The sequence below is a fragment of the Falco punctatus genome (assembly GCF_963210335.1).
Source record: "Falco punctatus genome assembly, chromosome: 9".
Taxonomy (NCBI): Eukaryota; Metazoa; Chordata; class Aves; order Falconiformes; family Falconidae; genus Falco; species Falco punctatus.
In genome coordinates, this window is record NC_137589.1 from 11,249,794 (window position 1) to 11,269,794 (window position 20,001).

Genomic DNA, 20,001 nt, shown 5'->3' on the forward strand with positions numbered 1-20,001 from the left:
AAAAATCAAATTGAAATAATTTAAAAAAAATGCAAGAATGCTATGGAATAAAGCACTCTAAATCCTTTTTGCAAGAGATTGATTAATGGGGAGGAATGTCCCATGGCTATTGTCTGAGATTACAGAGAATATTTTACTTGAGCAACAGTGCTACTGGCTGTGTTTTGAGAATGTGTTTAGAATAGCTAATTCTTTTTTTTTTTTCCTTTTTGTTTTAGCTAGCTGGGGTGGCCTTCCTTGCAGCTGGTCTCTGGGCATGGAGTGAAAAGGTAAGTGTAGAAATGACTGGTCTTTGCTTGATGGCTGCACCCCCCTGCTCCCTGCCCCAGTGAAACTACTTCCTTAAGGAGTCAGCAAAGGTTAGATGTAGCATCTGAGCTCAGGACCATGTTCAAATGATCTAAACTGGTTTTAATTAGTTTCATTCTTGTCCCTCATCAGGTGTTAAGCTGTGAGCCTTGATTTCTAGACCTTTTTTGTAAACTTGTAAGAGCAGGCTGCTAGGGAGATTTTAACCTTTATGAATAGTCTTTAGGAACTGGTTCTCTTTTGAAAGCCTGTTTTCTAAAATACGCATGTCTACCCACCTCTTTTTATTAAAAACAAGAAGCATTTGGGAGGAATGTAAAAGATATATCTTTTTCTATTTAAAACAGTGTTTTTGGGACCATTTTTCTGAAGTATTCCAATCTGCAGGCCATCTGTTGTCTTCTACTTTACTCTCCTTGTATTATTGTGTTATTGCATCTCCATGTAGAGAGACAAAATTGGGGAGCATGATCAATCTGAATAACACCTTTATTTTTGGCAAAGGTTTCTTTCAGCTGAATAACTTCCTCAATCACAGAAGGTCTGTGTGGGCATGTACCTATGGAGTTCTTTTACAAGAGAAGAGATGGTTTAGGTATAGAAATGAATGGTTCACCCTCTTGTTATGAATGTAGTAGCATGCCTTTAATATGACTGCAAGCAGTAGGAAAAAGTGACAACTTCTAGCAGATTTACTGATCTGCATCTTAATTAACAGCGACGGGCAGGTGCCCTCAGTTGTTCCATTGTGCTGCTGAGTAGGAACACTTCAATACCATTGTAGAGTAACAGTTCCTTTAGAGTGCTTGTATGCAGCAGCTACCCACATAGAGAGAGGTTCTGGGATTGTTCTGCTTTTTGGAAGTGAAAGAGTTTGATGGTGATGATCTTAATGCTGGGATGTTTATTCTCCTTCTCCCTGCAGCCTATGTGCATGCGCACCTTCCCACAACTAGATAGTGTTATTGATGTACAGTAAGCAGCCTATCTCCGCACACAAATGCATTTACCTTCTATTATGTTGTTACAAAAGGATTTTCTTTCCAACCCTTCAGGGAGGGTGTTAAACTTGTCTTGAATTTGTATTCTTTCATGGTCAGACATTATCCTCTGTTCTGTAAAGAGGCATGTAGGATCTGTGTGGTTGGAAATTACTAGCTTACAACTACCTCCACTTGCCAAACGGACTTTATGGTATGCTGAAGTTACTAAAAGGCAAGGACAGGCTCTTTCTATCTTGACTTCTTAAATTTTGCCTAAACTATTTCTGCTCTCTGTCATATCTTGCAGATAAGGGCTTCAAAGCTTCTTCTGTGGTTTTGAACTTCTGAATGTCTTGTGAAATCTGTACATGCTTTTCATGTCTGTTCTGTGCTGTGTGGATAGTCTTTCACAGTAGTGCCATTCTTCAGCCATAGGGGATATGGATATGTGGATCTGTGTGTTTACAGATAAACATCTTCGTGAACAATAGATAGGAAGAAGGAGTAAAACATTCCAGAAGCTGTGCTGCAGTGGTAAACTGAAAGATAAACTACAGGTGGTGGAAGTTTCAAACATCCTGTCTCCCAGTGCAACATGAAGTATATTGGGTGCCTTTAACTTCCCTGTTTTTTTTCTTCTTTTTTTTTTTTTTTTTTTTCTGCTGGGATTACACTTCTTGATGATTCCTCAGCAGCCTTTTTTTCTGGCTATAAATCCTGTGCATCTTTTTCTTACAAAATATCAAAATGAGAATAGTGGTTTGTGAGAAATGTTGAAAATACTATATGTAAAAATGTTACTCATCCTGATTTGTGTTACCTTTTTGAGCCAAATCCAGTCTCTTTAACTGGTGTACCTAATTAACAAAACCCAGTTACAAGGTCATAAGGAAATATTTGGAACGGTCACGTCAATGTTAAACTGCACAAAATTTTAAGTCTCCACAATAAAAACTGGATAGATGTTTATCTCTCACCCAAGAGAGTGCAAAAGTCACTAAAGAGAAAGTTAATGGGAGCAATGTGAATAACACTGAACCCTTTCATCAGGAAACCAGTTTTTATTGGTAAAACCACTTCAAAAAAGACACAAAGGGGGATCTGGAAAACTAGAGACTAGTCAGCCTAACTTCATTCCAGCAAGCTCATGGCTAATAACAAATGGAGAGGGAGCAGTCAGTCTACTTCAAAGCAAGACTTATTTAGAGGGAATTCAAAAGCATGGAGAAATAGGTTGACAGGAACCTGATGGAAGTCTATTTAAAAAAGAAAAAAGGCAAGTGCAAAATCCTGTGCCTGAGATTGAGCAACCCAATGTGTCAGTAGGGGATGAGGGTTGACCACCTAGAAAGCAGCTTTTTGAGGGAAAAACCCTGAGTTCCTGTTGATCAGTATGTTGAATATCAAGTGTGCCCCCATGTCAAGGCCAGCAGCATACTGGGTTATATTAGCACCGATGTGGCCAGTGGTTGAGGGAGAGCTTTTTCCAACAGTATTCATCACACATGAGGCTGGATCTGGAGTATTGTGTCTGGGTTTGGGATTGCCTGTGTTAGACAGGACTTTTCCAACCCTAATTTACTCTGTGATGAAGTGTACTTATTCTTTAGTCTGCTGATCTTTGTGTTTGTATATACAGCGTTATGTAAACTAAAGGTATGTCCGTGTAATTTGTGTTATAATTAGTGGCAGTGTGATACTGTGACAATCAACATCCAGTTTACAGAACTTCATTGTAAGAAATAAACTCTGTCCTTAGATGTAGTTTGTAGTTTCCCTACTAGTGTACCTCAAGACAGTAACTGGCTTGGCTTTTGGTATTTTAAACACTTCTTTTAAGGGCAATCCATGCTTGCTTTCTGCCAACATACTTCAGTTGAGATGGTGGCATAATGCTTACAAAATTAAAGAAAGCGGAAAACAGGTTAAGTATTGTGCAGTTGAACTCTTAGCTTGCTGGAAAGGAAGTCTTGAAGGCTGAGTTTTGTTCTTGGATTTTTTTGACACTGACTTCAGGTATCAGACCTCATTCCTGTATGCTGGTATGAAATATAGGTGCTGTTATAAAGGGCAGCCTGTGCTTTGGAGAGCTTTTACTATCCTGCAGATGGCACAGGCAGAAGCATCCTTGGAGAGATAAGTGAGGTGGAATGAGATAGTCCCCTGAATTAATCCTCTTGTTTGCTTCCTTAAGGATTTTTCACTTAACATCTTTTGTTTGGCAAAAAAACCAACCCACAAGCTTCTCTTCAAAAGAGAATATTATAAAATGTGAACATGAAGAAACTGTTGTGAACCAGCAACATCTGAGGGTGAATAATAAAGCACAGTTCCTGCGAGCTTTTCTTCATAACATGCTTTGATCAGAGGAAGTTTTCTTCCAAAAAATGTTGCTTGAGTGAGATTGTCTGGGGGGAAAAAAGCTTGAGTTTGGGTGTGGAAAGGAGATGGCTGGAAATAGTTGTGAAAGTTTCAATATCCGTCATACAGGGTTTGGTTTCATAGTGTTGGTTCTACAAAGACACTGAATTAGCCTAGCTAATCTTGGCATATTTTCCTTGGTCGTGGGTCTGAGCCAAGGCTTGATTAGGTGGGACACTCATAATTAACCCAGTAGACCAAGTTTGATAGTTAGCTGTGAGGTCTTACAGTTTGTAAGAATGAAGTGCGTCACTGGTGACACGAACGAGGAAAGTCTTTGCTTCCCAAGACTTTCTGAATGCTGGGAAATTTATAAACAGAGACCACTTTTTAATAGGCTCTTTTGACTGTTAGTCACCAGGTATTGCAAGGCAATTCTGAGTTCTACAGTTGAATATTTTTCTTATTTTCTTTCCTTCAACCAGTTTTGGTAAAAATAACTCTATTGTTTTGCCAAGTTAACAGGTCTAACAAGATCTGTTATGGAACACATTATAAAAGGAAGATGAACTCCTGTGTATCGCTATAGTGCTGTTAATCATTGTCTTTTCAGCACCTCATGAAGTTTCTCCATGTATACATTATTTTCTAATTGTATATTGAAAACATTTTTTTTGTTAAGTAAGCATTTAAATACAAAGTGATAGGGATTTTTCCAAGGTATTCTTTTAGCATGTGTATTCTTTGCACTTTAGCACAAATACCTGAGTAGCAAGATGAGAATTTACATTCCTTTGACTGCTTGTATTGATTACTTCGAGTCTTTCCTATATCTTCCTCTTAGACTAAACATAGTTAGCTTCAGAATGTACTTTACAAAGGAAAAAAAAAGTAAACATACTCTATTTATTTATTACAAAGCATATTGTACTGTGGTTTTTTTGCTACTTCTGTTTTAAAGGGAAAGTATTCCCTTATTAAAATGTTCTGTTTGTTGATGATGTGTATGACAAACAGACTATTGCAAGGCTGCATGGATGTCCCTACAAGTTGTTCTTGTTAACTTTAAGAGTTTCAGCTGTTTGTTCCTTCTGTCTTCTGCATGTTGCATCTTGTTCTTGCACATTAGATGAGAAGCTTGTGTTATATGTATTTGATGGAATTTTAATGGTAGCTGGTATATAAAAATTTCTTTAAAACCTAATCTAGAAATAAGAGCTTCACTGTGTTAACATTACATTTACATAGAATTTCTGTCCTAAGTTCTAGGCAGACAAGCTTAATAGGCAAGATCATGCCAAGATAAGTTGTGCCTCTGGATAGTTTTTTTTTTTTAAAAAAAAAGTTGCTGCTAAACTGGGAAAATTGCAACTATCTAATAGGGAATAGATAACCTCTTTTGGTGTAAGAATTTTATCTGGGGTGAAAGGGGAATATTTAGACTATACTTCTCCCAACTCTTGCAAAAATACGGGATCATTCCTAAGACTATTCAGCACTAGAAGGAGTATAACTAAAACAATGAGAGGAAAAATCATCTTCCCTTGAAAACCAAACCAAGATTGCTTCCCTCGAAGTTTCACCCATATCCATGTCTCTCCCTTTCTGCCACTTAAACATGAGGACTGGAAAAATTCCTTAGCTTTTTTAAAGAGACTGGAATTGGAGTGCCCTTCTTATTGATGTACTTCAAGTTGATATAGAGCATAAATTCTTTTGCCTTAAAACTAGAAGAGTATTCAGTAATAGTACTTAGCTTTTGGCATCATCTTGTGAAAGCTTGTTTGACAAATAGACCTAGGAGAATGTTGCAACAGATTCATCTGGAATCATGGACACCCAGAAGGAATGTTAAATGAAAAACGCTTTTAAGTGTTCACCTTTCTCTGTTACCCTGTTTCTCTTTCAGGGTGTATTGTCTGATCTGACGAAGGTGACTGGTCTTCATGGTCTGGACCCAGTGGTTCTTGTCTTACTGGTGGGAATAGTGATGTTTACATTGGGATTTGCTGGTTGTGTAGGGGCACTAAGAGAAAACATCTGCCTTCTGAAGTTCGTAAGTACCATCATTATATAAGTGGACTGTTAGGTTTGTGAAAGCAGGGAACAATGGGTGAAGAACTAGTATCAAACCCAGATAATTAATTTATACAGTTTGGTTTGTTACAATATATATGGTAAACTTACTATTACTCAAAGGCTTTTCAGGGGAGTATTAAAAGCAGTGTAGGTTCAAACCTTCGTATGTTTTCCCCTTTCTGGAAAACATTTCCTTTCTCATTCATTCTGCTATACAGTGATGTTATAGTATATATACTGGAATCTAACATTGTGTATGTAAGAAACCAAATACGGTGTTCTGGAACATATTTAGTCAGTTAAGAATTATGGAGAGGAGACGATATAGTGACTTAGGAAGAGCAAAGTCTCTTACACTTTAAAATTTCTTCTAAATGTTTGGTGGACAAAACTTGGACTTTGACTGGTGTGAAATCTTCTTAAATGGCTCTTGTGGTACTGAGCCTTCTTTTTGGCTTTAGATCTGAAAACAGTGGAGCTGGACAAAAAATTAAAAAAACTAGAAACAATCCAAGAGGTAACATCAAGACTACTTTGGCCCTGTGTTTTGCACGTTCTTGCTTATTATTATTTTCAGTGCTGTGCATAATGACTGTGGTATGGTGCTTATTTTAGCGTCAAGTTCAGGTGACCAAATCAAAAAGATAACTGTACTACTTTTGGGGTTTCTTTATGTTGTATTCTCGTTTAACGGGCTGTGTTCTCATGGTATCTGTACTGAATGAGAATCTTAACCTAATTCTATGTCTGTTTCTGGTGGAGCTGAAGTAGGGATGCACTCAAAATGAATGGATATTTCCTAATTGGGACTTTTTTTTTTTTTTACAGTTCTGTGGAGCTATTGTGTTTATATTCCTGCTGGAGCTGGCAGTGGCAGTTTTGGCTTTCCTGTTCCAGGACTGGGTGAGGGACAGGGTCAAGGAGTTCTTTGAGAATAACATTAAATCCTACCGCGACGATATTGACCTTCAGAACCTCATTGATTCGCTGCAGAAAATTGTAAGTTTATATCCTGTCACTTTTCATGCATTCTAGGAGAATACGTAGATTTGGAAGTTTTCCTTTCTGAAATAAATTTATCATATTCTACAATATGAATAGATATTTTATATAATAATATATACACATCTGTGTATACATTATATACATTTAATAGTGCCATGTTACAGATGTGCTGTTTTGCTCTTTCTGCATTGAAAGCATCACGGAGGCAATATATTCTAAGACATGGTGCTGTTCTGACTGTAAATGTGGAAGCTCTGCCAAGCATCTGTCTGCCTTTTGACCTTCTTGACTTGTTCCCCTGCTCTGATCAGTGTTGCACCAGTTTAAGTGAGAAGTGAGCAACAAAAATAGCCTGAAAAAATTGTGCAATGGAACTGGTAGTCTGCACTGTCATTTTAAGAGGCACTGCAGTCTTGTTCAGGGATCCAGCATAGGGCCTTTTGTCTTTGGAGATGTACCTCATCTTGAAGCAAAATAGGATTTTGGTTAACTGGGAAAGGCTAGTCTCTAGTCAGTTAGTTGTCAAAAAAGGATGAAATAATTTTATGCTCCTCTGTACCTAAAAGCGTTCAGTTGCCAGAAGATAGTGATGTACACCAGGACATGACAAGACTTGTTCTCGTAAGGGCCTGATGGTTTTCATTCAATCAGCTGCTTCTGTAATCATGCCCAGGAAACAACCAGTGAGTGTGACTCTTCTGATTTTTATTTATTTGTGTGTGGTTAAAAAAAACCATATGGAGAGAAACAGAGTACTTCACAAAGAGGTAAAATGTTTGTCTCCTTCAAATTTATTTTTTTTTTCCTTTTATGGAAGAAGGTTGGTTTTGTCTGTTTCATCTGCTAGAAGATCATGTTTAAAAATCACAGCTCAGTTTGATAGCAAAGCGCATTTTAGAGTGATTACTGGTTTGGTCGGCTGTATATTACCAGCAGCTTAACTGTTTTGTTCATTCAGTCTTGTACACATTGATACGAAAGCATCCTCTAAGCTGCCTGGATGGATTTCAGTGCTGCTTTGCCTTAGCTTTTGGTAAGGTAGGGCTTCTCCTGGCCATGACCAACACCAGTAATTCTCTCAGTGTTGTCTACTCAGTTGTTGCTCTTTCTATCTAGTTTCAGTATAGTCAGCCAGGCCAATATGCTAAGCTGATTTACAGTTGAACTCCAGTTAAATACTTTTTCAATGAAAGTAAAAGGAGATCACTAGCCAGGTTAACAAGCTAATAAAACACAAAAAGGAAAAAAACCAGAAAAATGTGAGTCAGCCTGTTGTTGATCCGTACCTGAAAGTACTGAGGAAGGAGGGGAAGTATGCAGTGTGGATTAGCAAGGGCAGTTCTGCAAGGGTTGAACAACAAGGTGCAGCAGTGTGTTCAAATGCCTCACTGAAGCCTGTCTTTAAAGGAGCTGTGCTCCTTAGGCTGACTTGCTCTGTTCGCAGTGTGTGCCTTAGGACCCGAAGGGCTTTTTGTAGGCAGCTCCTTGCTCTGGCTAATTATATTACTTTCAGACCTGAAAGTGCATGACCTCATAGTCTCTTCCTTACTAAAATAGATTAGCCTGTTTAGTGCTTGTATGGCCTTTTACTAAGGTTTAGGTGTGTGAGGGAGGAGGGAGTAGGAAGGCAAAAATGAACCTCTTTTGCTTTTTCTGGTAAATGAATTAGTGACTTAATATAATTTTTCTTTTCTTGGTGTTTTTTTCTGTTCTGACTGTTCTGTTCAGCTCTCTCATCATATTTCCTGTGGGAACTGTGCAAACAGTTCTGCTCTCTGTTTGCATCTGTGTCTGTCACAACTTGGTAATTTCTGAATCCATTTACTGACTTCAGGTTTTGGTGGACTTGCAGGCAGTTTAATACAAGGTGCAATGTATTATACTACTTCCTTTTTTGGAGATGGGCAGCGGGCATAGGAGAGAGGTTAGAGATATCCCGAAAGGATGGGACTTCACGTACCAGGAAAATCTCTGTGATGGTATAACATTTCAAGAACTCACGTTACAGGGAAAGATTTACACCCTTAAATACTGAGGCCAGTAGACTGCAAAACATAACTTAATAAGAAACTAGCTTTTATTATTTCCAGGAATTGAACATTCCTTGAAAGGTTGGGATTTCTCCAACCTGCAATTATGATAATTACCTTATGCTGTTTAGGTCAAGAAACTTATGTGAAATACTTATGCAGCTGACTGACCTTTGCACTAGTGAGACTTCACTAGTTATTTCACTTGGATATGAAAATCTTTTCATTCAGAAGAAAGCAAGTATATTCACAAATGTCTGGATCCAGTTTTTACAAGAAGTAAACAAGAAGAAAACTTGTTGACATGAATATTTAAGGATGGAGTCAAAGAAACATTCTTCGCAGTTGTTCTGGTTTTGGTTGACTTGGAGATAATGGGGCACAAAGCGTTTGTATAAACTATTTCGTTGCAGCATTTATAGATGTACATCTAGCAATTACATCTAAAGTGATAACTTATGATTTCGCTTGTCATGCTGACACATATTTAGAGTAGTATGCCAAATGTATTGCTTTGATTTCATAAAGCTGCAGTATTGTTTGCTTTTTTTTTTTCCCCACTCTGCCATTAATTCTTCACACTCTTAAAGTGAAGGTCATGAATGAATGCCATTCCAGAGACTTAGTTTAATGTATAAATTGTCTCTAACATACCCCCAAATGCCAAGTGTGTGTTTATCTGTTGCAGAACCATTGCTGTGGTGCCCAAGGTCCAGATGACTGGGACTTTAACATATACTTCAACTGCAGCAGTGAAAGCAAAAGTCGTGAGAAGTGTGGCGTTCCTTTTTCCTGTTGTATACCTGATCCTGCTGTAAGTTGTTTCCTGGCTTTGTATTGATGTGATGTTATTGGAGAGTTATGAAAGGAAGGAATTCCTGAATAAGGTGTGATGACTAGGGCTTTAAAAGGTCTCCTAGGTGATCAAAAATTACTCTTGGGCAGACAAACTCTTTTCATGTTTCTGCTCCATCCTTTTTAGAGTCCAGATGTGGTAACCTGTTATACAGCTGAAAATGTATTGTCATCAGGTATTCAAGCTATTTTTGTATGGCTTGAGTCTGCAAGTATTGGTGACTGTTACACTGGGAATAAAAAAAAAAAGTATTGTTTACTTGAATTCCTGACCTCTTATTTAGTTTGTAGGGATCTGAGAGTGCTGTCTAAGCTCTGTCCTTGCCCCAGTTAGAATTAATGTTACACCATCTCTCTGCCAGATAAGTAGGAATAACTGCATTTGCTGATGATTTTTTTTTGTTTTTGTTTTTTATCGGCAACTAATAAAGTGCGCATGCAGAAACTCAGTTTGAACCAATTCTGTTTCTGGCAAGATTTAGGTGCTTATTGGTTAGATCTGTTTACTAAACTAGGAATCTGACCCTTTGACTGGAAGCAAAAACGTGGAGGTAGGAACTAACATAAATGCTTTATAGTATTAGTGGGAATAGTTCTAGTTCTAAATGAGTCCAGCAGTCCTTGTGTGGTGCAGGTTGTACTATGGCTTTTGCTTGTCTTGGAAGTGAGCCAAGGAAAAACTTTGACAAGGAATTATTCAGTGTTCACATTCCCCAGTAATTATTTTCTACTTTAATTTGGAGCAGTACTATTCCACTACAACTTTCTGGTGCTGTGTTTAAGGAGACATAAGCACATGTAAATCTTTTAATATGAGATTCTGCTCTTAGTATTTCTATATAACTCACTATGCCTTGTGTATATTATGCTGTAATTGTGCAATACATACGTTTTCATAAGTCTTACACAGAGAAAACAAAAAATGCCTTAAAAGGAATGTCTTTGCATCTTTGGAGATATATACTGTCATTGTGTTGTGTAGGGTTGTGATCTAGAAGGTGTTTATGACCTTCCTACGTGGGATCTGCAACTGGAGTGTTTTGTCTTCAAGTCTGGGTGTATCTTGGCGGTTGGCTTTGCGTGAGCTTCAGCTGTTGACTGAGGGGGCTCAAATGGCTTGCAGCTGTTACTTGTTTTAACTTATTGGGATAGCAAGTTGTATACCGCTTGAAATGATGGAGTTGTAAGGCATGTTTTTGCACAGCAGGTTTAAATAAATCAGCCTGATACCTCTATTGTTACCTCAATGTTTAGGTGTTATGTGAAATAGCTAACATGAAACTGATCTTGGAAATGCAGATGTCTTATCTGTATGCTGCCAGTACAGTTGCTATGCTTCATGCTAAAAAGTCATTGCTAGTTGAAAGCGAAACGGTAGAAGCAGCTGGGATTTCTGTTGGAGGATGCTTTCCTGGTAGTATACACCTCTGCATTGTAATTACTTTTCTTGTGTTCTGCTAGTGCTTTGCTGAGTATTAGTAAAAAAGTTTCTTAAAATGGTTGGCTCTGACAGTCTTGATGTGTTAATCTAAAAGAGAAAAATTTCCTGTGAACATTAAGTGACTAGAATTCATTTGACTTAAAATATTTTTTTTTTTTTCCTTTGCAGCAAAAAGTTGTGAATACACAGTGTGGCTATGATGTCAGGAAGAAGGTAAGCTGCTGGGATCTTTCTGTTCGTTATGTTCTATGCCTTCATAGGCAAAACTGTAAAAACGGTGGAATTGCTGTCAACTCTGTGAACCAGTTGGCAGTGCTACATCATACTATGAGTGGAGTGGTAGAGATTTGCCTTTGTTTGAAGTAAACTTCTACTGTGGGAGAGTGGAGAAAACAAGTGATGGAATGGAGAAAGGGAAAGGTGTGTTACAAAAAGGGGTAGGACTTGCATTTCAAATGTTATTAGTTATAATAGTCTAACTCTGAATTGTGTTATCTGCCAATTCAAAAATATTCTATTAGGATTTGCAGGAAGATGCTAACATCCATGTCCAACATCCCCTGGTTTAATCTGGGCATACATTTATTTCTGAAGTTTGGTTAAATTCTTCTTCTTCCTCTCTACATTCAGAGCAAGAGTCAATGGGATGATCAGATTTTTGTCAAAGGATGTATTCTTGCACTTGAAGCTTGGTTACCCCGAAATATCTACATTGTTGCAGGTGTCTTCATAGCTATCTCACTGCTCCAGGTTAGTTGTTTTTGTTATGCTACCCTGAAAAGTTTCAAGTTTGCAGATGCAGACCTGCTGAAGTTTAAAGTAGTCATGGGGAGAGGTAGAGTAAATATTTTGACACTGGGATTTTTTTATGTATGGGAATAATATGGTAAAAAAAAACCTATAGGGATGTGGGGATTCTAGAGTGAAAATATCTGATATCAACTAATTTAATTCTGTTGAAATTATGTTCCTCAAAGCAATGAAGGCTATTATAAAAATATATCATGATTACAATATATACACTAATGATGATTGTGATGTATATTGTTATATATTAATATAGCAATATGCCAATATATGATGATGATATAAAATAATGTGATATCATAATATTTCTTACGTTTCAGTATACTGTGAGGGAGGGGAGATCTTCTGGTTATCTAATCCAGTAGATCTGAACTACAGCCTTCTGTCAGAAATGTGAAATGACTAAAATACAGTTCTGTCCTTCATGCTAACATTACCGCTCAGCTGGCTGCGTTAACATGTAGCACACTGCTAAAAAAACCCAAACCCCAACAACAAAACAACAAAAAAACCCGAAAACCAAACCACCCAAAACAAACAAACAAAAGAAACCCAAAACCCAAATGCTGAGAATGGAAGAGTAGGGACATTGGTGAACAGGTTGCAAATGTGATATTAGCAGAATCAGATGAAGGAGTTGCTGTGATTTCTTCTAGTACCTTGTTTTGTTGTTGGTACATCAAAAAAAGTATAAAGTATACCAGATTACTATTTTTGAGGTGGATCCTGCTTTCATTGTGGCAGTTGTTTACACATGCCTAAGTTTCTTTGCTACAGTACTGCTTCACTTTGGTGGGAAATAAAATTGTAAATGTTCTGTAGAATGTATTTCCCATTTAACTGAAAATAGTTGCACGTAGAGTATTGGCAAAATACTTTTTCCCAGCCATGGCAGTGCTGCCCTCTGTTGCTTGGCTTTTGATATTTTATCACCATCTAGTGATGGTGCTTCCAGGGCTCAAGAGCTGCTGTCCTGAGAACACCACTTTCTGCTAGGAAGGCACTCAAGATACGAAGTCTAATCTTTTGGCGGCATGTTGACAACAACTTGATTTTGTTCTTGTTCTTGTCCTGAGTCTCTGTGAAGCCACTTGCAGTTGCTTATATTTTCAAATTGGCTCTTTCTTGTGGATTAAACTATTTCATGGTGAGACTGAGAGTTAGACATAACCTGACTCCTTCTAAAACGAATCTTCTGGCTTTTCTGAAGCTTCACCCCAGTCTTTTGTTTTTCCAAGAATGTTTCATGAAATGTGCTGAGTTGTGAATTTATCTTCAACTTGTAAAGGAAGATTCCCCTGAGAACTTGAGTGAACATTGAAATTGCAAACTTAAATGTCTCAGAATAATCTGAACTTTTTTCACTACTGTTTCTGATAAGAATTTCATTTTAGTACAGGCAATTGTACATTATGTATGTATTTTAAAAAAAATTGATCAGAAAATTGACTGGATTATCCAAAGTTGTGGAATGAATGCAAATGCCTGATTTGTAACTTTAGCAATAGGTGTGTTACAAGATTCAGACTTGAAGTGGATTTCTTCCAGATCTAAGGTACCTAGAAGCTTATTATTTTGAATGCTTCTGAAGTGTTATGTGAAAGCACCTTTTTCTCATGAGTTTTATTTGCTGCAAGATTCTGCTGCCTTTACTGTTTAGTAATAGCCATGCTTTGATGGATGATCCTGGCTATGAAATGATACCTGAATCTACAAACAAACATCTGGCAGACTGGTAGGTTATAAGTGTTTCATCTCACAAATGGTTATTTTTTTTGTCTTTTTAGATTTTTGGGATTTTCCTAGCCAGGACGTTGATTTCTGATATTGAAGCTGTAAAGGCAGGTAATGCCTTCTGAATATAAAAGCAGACACATGTTGCAAAAAAAGTGTATTTTACGGTTATTGGTCGGACACCAAGGTAGAAGAAATGCACAGACCATGAAATAATCCTGTTACTAAAAGTCTTATGTGGATTTTACCCTGCTTATGCTTTTTTGTTGGAAGCTGGTACAGAAGAAAACCAACCCTGAACACACACACACCCCTGCCTACCTTTTTTCTAATGAGACAACTTGATGCACCAGCATTGATCTCTGAGGAAGAAATGGAATTTCCCAAGACATTGGTGGAACAGATTTTAAAGGTTGTTGCAAGGAGTTGTGAAACTGCTGTAAATCCTTTCCTTGAAGGATTACTGTGAAGATTGTTCTGTTTTCACTCCCAACCAGCATCAATCTCAATGTAATCTTTTCAGAAGGCATGCTGATTTCTTCATGATCTTGAAATATTTTTAATCTCTACAGTAGAGTCATGCAGTCATTTTTTGGCAAGATATCCAGCAATGTAATTGTCATGATATTGGAAATTGGAGGGGAAAAAAGTCACAAATTATCTGGTCCTCTAATTCGTTTTCAGCTGTACAGAAACAGTGATAGTTCTGTTTGACTGGGAAAAATGTGATGTCTTGGGAGCAGGAACTTGTGCTCAGCATCAGAGCTTGAGTAAACAATGCTGTTTGAAAATGGAAGCCTTTTCTCAAGAGGGGAAAAATCTTGACTATCTGTACCGCTGTGTGTTAGAAATCTCCATTTAAGGCAAGGGGGTGTAAATCCCTGATGCTGTTTCATGTCAAAAAAATGTAAATATTCTTTATTTATAGAAGAAAAAACTCTTTAACGATACTTAGCTTTTTATTCATCAGAAATACCTTTTACAAGTGCTGTCTGCAGAAATTTCAAAATGCAGCTTGTTTCAGTTGGTAGCAAGCATGCTGTACTAGCTGTTGATGGTTTTGCTTTTCCTCTGGTTTCTCTCAGCTGCTGTACTGATCTTCACAAGTCCTAACTGCTAATATCAGGATTGATGAAAAACATTTAAATTAGTCATTGATCCCTATTGAAATCGCCATTTGATGAGGAAATACACATTTAGTGAAAGATTAGTAGTTGCTGAATGTTTAAATCTTCTGTAAAGCTATTGAATCATCAGTTCTGCTTGCATTCAGATACCTGGTTCAAACGCCTGTCACGATGTGGTGAACCAGAATGACTTCTTCACAGTAATCTTCTGCACCAAACTGAACTACTCCTGCTGAAGTGATTATTTTTTTTTAATATTTTTTTATTTTTTATCGGAAGAAATCTAAACTCTCTTCTTCCTGCCCTCCCTTCTTGGGGATTCAGTAGATGGATCTGTATGTAGTTCAGTAAGAGTTCTGGACTACTTTAAAAGGCTTTGGCATAGTATGTTTAGCTATAAGGTAGAAGTAATAAAAGCGCAGAGTTCTTGGAAGTAGTTGTAGCTGTCAGTTTTACTGTGGGGCATACAACTAACATTGTTTGCTGCTTCCAGTGACACCACTTTCTTCAGGGAGAGCAGGTTAATTTACAGTGCCTAACATAGTGTAAATTTTAGAAAAGTATATATTTTTACTATGATATTTTACTACATGTAGTCTGCCTGAAGGATTTAATACTTCTATTTCCAAAATATATGGCTTTCTTGGGAAGCTAAACTTCTAAATATCTCTCTACTGTCCTTTTTTCCATTATGCATGTATTAATGAATGTTTCACTGGCAAAAGCAAATCAACAGTAAGAATCTTTTTGTCTGTATTGGTTGTCGAGACATCCTTCTGGCTTTTAATCTGAGCAGCACTTCACAGTCAATGCTGTACGTCTCATGTGTACTTCAATTCAGCTTTCATAGTCCTTTTTCTGGCCAGTGATTGAGGCACAACAGGAAGGAAAAGGAAGCTTGTCTAAGGATGGCTGATTTCCTTACAGTAGAGAGAGAGCAGTCTGCTGTTACTCATCTGAAAACCTGAAAGTAAAATCGCTAGAAGTGCACTGTGATTATTTTTTCTTTTGTTTTAGCTTTGATATACAACAAGGAAACAATAGCAGTAAATCACTGAGGGGAGATCAAGTGACATTTCTTCTGTAGAGTCTTGAATTTGAGGTTTTTATTACTTATTTGTTGAATCTAATGCATTAAGAGCAGCCAAAAATTTCCTGCTGTTACTGCTATTTTTTAAGCAGTGAGGAAGTGTCCAGCAACCTTTGCTTTAAATTTTGGTGCTTGAAACTTTACAACACCTCATCGACCAACTAAAGTGTAATGGTTTTGTGTAATAATCTGATGTATGTAAAATAGGGGAAGGATGTTTTTGTAACTTTTTATTTGTAAAACATTGCATTGACAATTGCATCTAGGGAGTACTTTTCCCTTTGCCACTTTCTGACACAGAAAGCTCCTAATACTGGGAAGTAATTTCAGCAGTTGGTGAGAATCATCATGGTGTCAAAGATACCTGTGGAGTTTGTACACTGAAATGAGCTGCTGATGAGCCAGTGTCTTGGATCAGGATTCCAGTGTCTGCAAGTCTTGCCAAGTTGCCTGAAGACAAATGAATACTTGGTTTCTTCTTGAAGTACTGTTTGTATGCAAAACAGAATTTAATTGAAGTGTTGTCTTTCCACAGCTTGTTTGTACTGGCTTTGGCCACATTGACACCAGCTTTGTATCAATGCTGCAGTTATTTGGAACTGAATTCAAGAGAGCAACTTCAGCCTATTTGAGGATCTTTAAATTCATGGGGTGATTTTCCCCCCACACACACACACACACACTGTGGATGAACTGCTCTGTGCTTATTCAGTATCACTTTTAAAACCCTAGGGCTCTAAACTGGTTTACTCCTAGACGTCTTGAAGTGCACCCCAACTGGTGGCACACATGGCTAGTATAATTTCAGACTTGGAATGGGAATACTTTCTTACCACGTTCTGGTTAGTTGTATTTAGCACCTTCTCTGTGGACCTGCAATGATTTCATGGCTAAAGATCTAGGCTATGGTTTAAAAGTCTTGTCAGCAGAAGCAGTTGGGTGTGAGCTTGCCTCTAAAACCTCGAAGGAGAAGCAATTCAATGATCTCGCCCAGAGAGGTTTGAAAAATTGTTGATGTCTAGATTCCAGTGGTTGCATTTGGAACAACTCCACAAACACTACAATGGAAACAGGGTTTTTAATGATGTCAAAGATGAGATCAGACATGAATAACTAGACTGAGAGAAGGAAACTTTTCAGTGTGATCACTTTTATTTCTCAGAAATGAGCACAATTTATTTCTGTGAAACAATGTATTTATTTGTCAGTATGTTTGACAGTGCAACTGCCCTTTTGTTTCTGTTAATATACCTGCATTTGGACACAGTTTCCCTGTATGTGAAGATGAGGGAGGACGGTGAATATAAGCACTGGAAAAATTGCCATGACCAAAGGAGCTTTGGTTGCCTCCTGAAGACCTGAATACTTCCTCCAAAGGGGCCTTTAGTTTTGGTGACCCTCATACAGTGCCATGTGGATAGACTTGTACCTCTGGTCCATTCAGGTTGATGTGGCAGTTGGCTTATGCGTAGAATTGCCTTGTTTTTTGTCTCCCCATTGCACCCATTCCTCTTCCTTCCCCCTAACGCGTGTGGGTTATCATGCAGCTTGAACATTGTGTAGCCAGTGGAAGGGGAAGTTCTGTCTCCTCTTCTGAGATGGCTTTTTTGAGTGACTTTCAGTATATTTTTTTTTTTCTCAAGCCTTAAGTTTGATTAAATAAAATTTAATGTTTTGTATGCCTGGAGTTTGATTTCTAAGATTTCTTGCTTCTAGTCATTAGTATTTCCTTCTGTACAGTTTAGGCTGGCTACTGAGACTGCAGTTTGTGGATAACTACAGAAATGGTAAAGATCTGCCGGTGCTCATGTGTATGTTTTGCCAAAACTAATTATTGATTATTTTTTTTTCCAGTCTGGGCTGCTGAATAATAGGGTAACACTGGTGCTTTTCTTTCCATTGTTAATGGAAAGCCAAACAAGTGAGGAGTTGCAGAATGGTGTACAGAAGTTATGAAATATCTAGACACCTAAAAAGTTAGCACTGCTGTTTGCACTTTGACTGCTATTATCCACAGTTATTGCTCTTGTGATTTGCGCAGTCTGTGCTCTGTCATTTCTGAGCAATGTTCCTGAAATTGCTCTTTAAGGGTGCAGAAGGGAACTTCCAGATTAGAAGATGAGGCTTGCAGAAATAGGCTTGTGTCTGCTTCTTTGGCCATTTTAACATTTCTTCAATGCATTAAAACCTGATTTTAGTTTTGATAAGGTCAGAGAGACATTTAACCAATAGATAATTACTGTATTTGAATAATGCAATATCCAGAATTGGATACTCTAGAATATTAAGACTGGATCATTTCTGCTAACAATGAGTTCGCTTGAATGTGGCTATTTGGTGTGTATCTATAGAACTTGTAATAGATCCTGGTCTGTCTCATACTAATGCCTTGTTTAGGCACAACCCCAGATCTCATTTTGAAGTTGAGATTGTTGGAAGCTGTGCTGATTTTGACACCCCTATCACTGTGTGCTTTAAACTAGAGAAGATTGCGTGTGGTTCATCTCAGGTTTTTTTGTTGTGTGTTTTGTTTTGTTTTTTTTTCTTCTACAATGTGGTCAAAGCTTGCTTGGGTGGTTTTATGAAATTCCTCTTTCTCAAGAGTACTCCTCAAGGTGATATTTGGTGGCAAATGTGGTGAGCTAAATGGTGTTAACAAATTCTGCAAGTGGGAAAGCTTTTGCACTTTTTTGTTTGCAGGCATAAGCCAGTTAGACTCAAATTGTTCGAGTACAGGAGGCCTTGTTGACTTTTAAATATTCCCTGCTTCGTAATAATTTTTGAAGGTCAATACTCTCTGTTGTTGTTTTCTCAATAACTTTTACTGCTGGCTCAAAAGAGTAATTGTTACTTAGCTCTTCAGCATCTACCACTACATTTTTACTTTGATCTCCTACCTCTTGGCAGTGGGGCTCTGCAACATGCTTGCAATGGCTTCAGGAAGTTCCCATAAGAACACGTTGTGCAATAGATCCGGTTAGCTTTTTTTGTCAAGTGACCATTTTTAAATAAGAAAAGTTTCTGTAGAAATGTTCAGAGGCATTTTTCATACTACAGTTTTTTAATTTTTAAAGTTAAACCTAGGGTTTCTTACTGGAGATAACTTAATGAAATGCCAGCTGCCTCCAAATCCTCACATGTCCGCTTTGTAATTTGTAACTGTCGTTAATTTGTACCTTGTCCAAGCACTGTATGGAGGTTGACTGCAGTTTCTTGTAAACTTTGCTTCTACTGAGTGTCATTCAGCATTACAATAGCTGCAACTTTGAAAAGAACAAGACTGTGACCTCAGATATTTAGGAATATAGCTTGTGACACTAGTAGGTAAAAACTTGGACGTGAGTTTTAAAATTGGCAGTTGAAAGGGGAATTGGTTTACATTTAGTTTTGTGGCAGTGTGCAGAGATTGGATTGGTGCCAGTTAGCCCTTTGCATTGTTTAAGCTACAGCTCTCACTAATCTAAAACCCCATTGTTTCAGGTTGCATAATATAATGTATAAAATGTATTTACACAAGTGGTAATTGCCTGATGCTTCTCACGTGATGTTTAAGACCACTTGCTTGACAGCCCTCGTTCCTACTGCCACGTGTTAGTAGCTCAGTGAAGAGCAGCAGTGATACAAGCATCTGTAGGCCAAAGAGATGAGCAAATGACTTTTTTTTTTGTATGTGTAGCTTTAAAAGCAGGAACTGTACCTGGGCTTTTGTAGTGTTGGTTATGTGGCAGCATGACAAATGCAAGGTAGGGTTGACTAAGCTGGCATTTTATTGCATTTGCAGCAGCAGCAGTGCAGGGTTGCAATGAGGAAGAAGGGAGGCTAGTGGGGTATCTCTCCTCTCAAAACCTGTAATGTTGTGACAGCTTCCTTGACTACATTTGCATTGCTGTGACTGCAGAGTTGTTCGAGGGTTTCTTTAATCTTGTCCTCTTCTATTTCTTGTCTCAGATCACCTGAATTGGAGATGAAATGGTGACTTTTAGTGATGTGCCATGGCATAGTGACTCCCAATAATTGCTGTAAGATAAGTTTGGAGTACTTGCTGTTTAAAATGAACTGCTTTAATTTAAACAAATTTCTTTCAATAGATACCCTTTCAGCCATTGAAAGTCTTGAACCAGTTAAGATGTTGTTTTCTCCTGTTTGACTTCCAAGAAGTGACTGAACAGAGGAAAAGTAC

At 37.8% G+C, this 20,001-nt stretch overlaps 2 protein-coding genes across 2 annotated transcripts in view; one reads left to right on the plus strand and one right to left on the minus strand.

The window, feature by feature from the left end:
• The window catches only part of TSPAN14 (tetraspanin 14), a 47,737-nt gene extending 30,229 nt beyond the window's left edge, over nucleotides 1–17,508 (plus strand). Inside the window, exons 3-9 of the mRNA XM_080400923.1 lie at nucleotides 219–269; nucleotides 5,563–5,709; nucleotides 6,561–6,731; nucleotides 9,456–9,581; nucleotides 11,232–11,276; nucleotides 11,694–11,813; nucleotides 13,658–17,508. Coding sequence (XP_080257049.1) covers nucleotides 219–269; nucleotides 5,563–5,709; nucleotides 6,561–6,731; nucleotides 9,456–9,581; nucleotides 11,232–11,276; nucleotides 11,694–11,813; nucleotides 13,658–13,729 — 732 coding nt within the window. The 3' untranslated portion in view covers nucleotides 13,730–17,508. The remainder of the gene's footprint in view (nucleotides 1–218; nucleotides 270–5,562; nucleotides 5,710–6,560; nucleotides 6,732–9,455; nucleotides 9,582–11,231; nucleotides 11,277–11,693; nucleotides 11,814–13,657) is intronic.
• The window catches only part of LOC308069123 (rap1 GTPase-GDP dissociation stimulator 1-like), a 36,631-nt gene continuing 34,014 nt past the window's right edge, over nucleotides 17,385–20,001 (minus strand). The window contains exon 13 of the mRNA XM_080400909.1: nucleotides 17,385–19,774. Within this exon, the coding sequence (XP_080257035.1) occupies nucleotides 19,641–19,774 (134 nt within the window). The 3' untranslated portion in view covers nucleotides 17,385–19,640. The remainder of the gene's footprint in view (nucleotides 19,775–20,001) is intronic.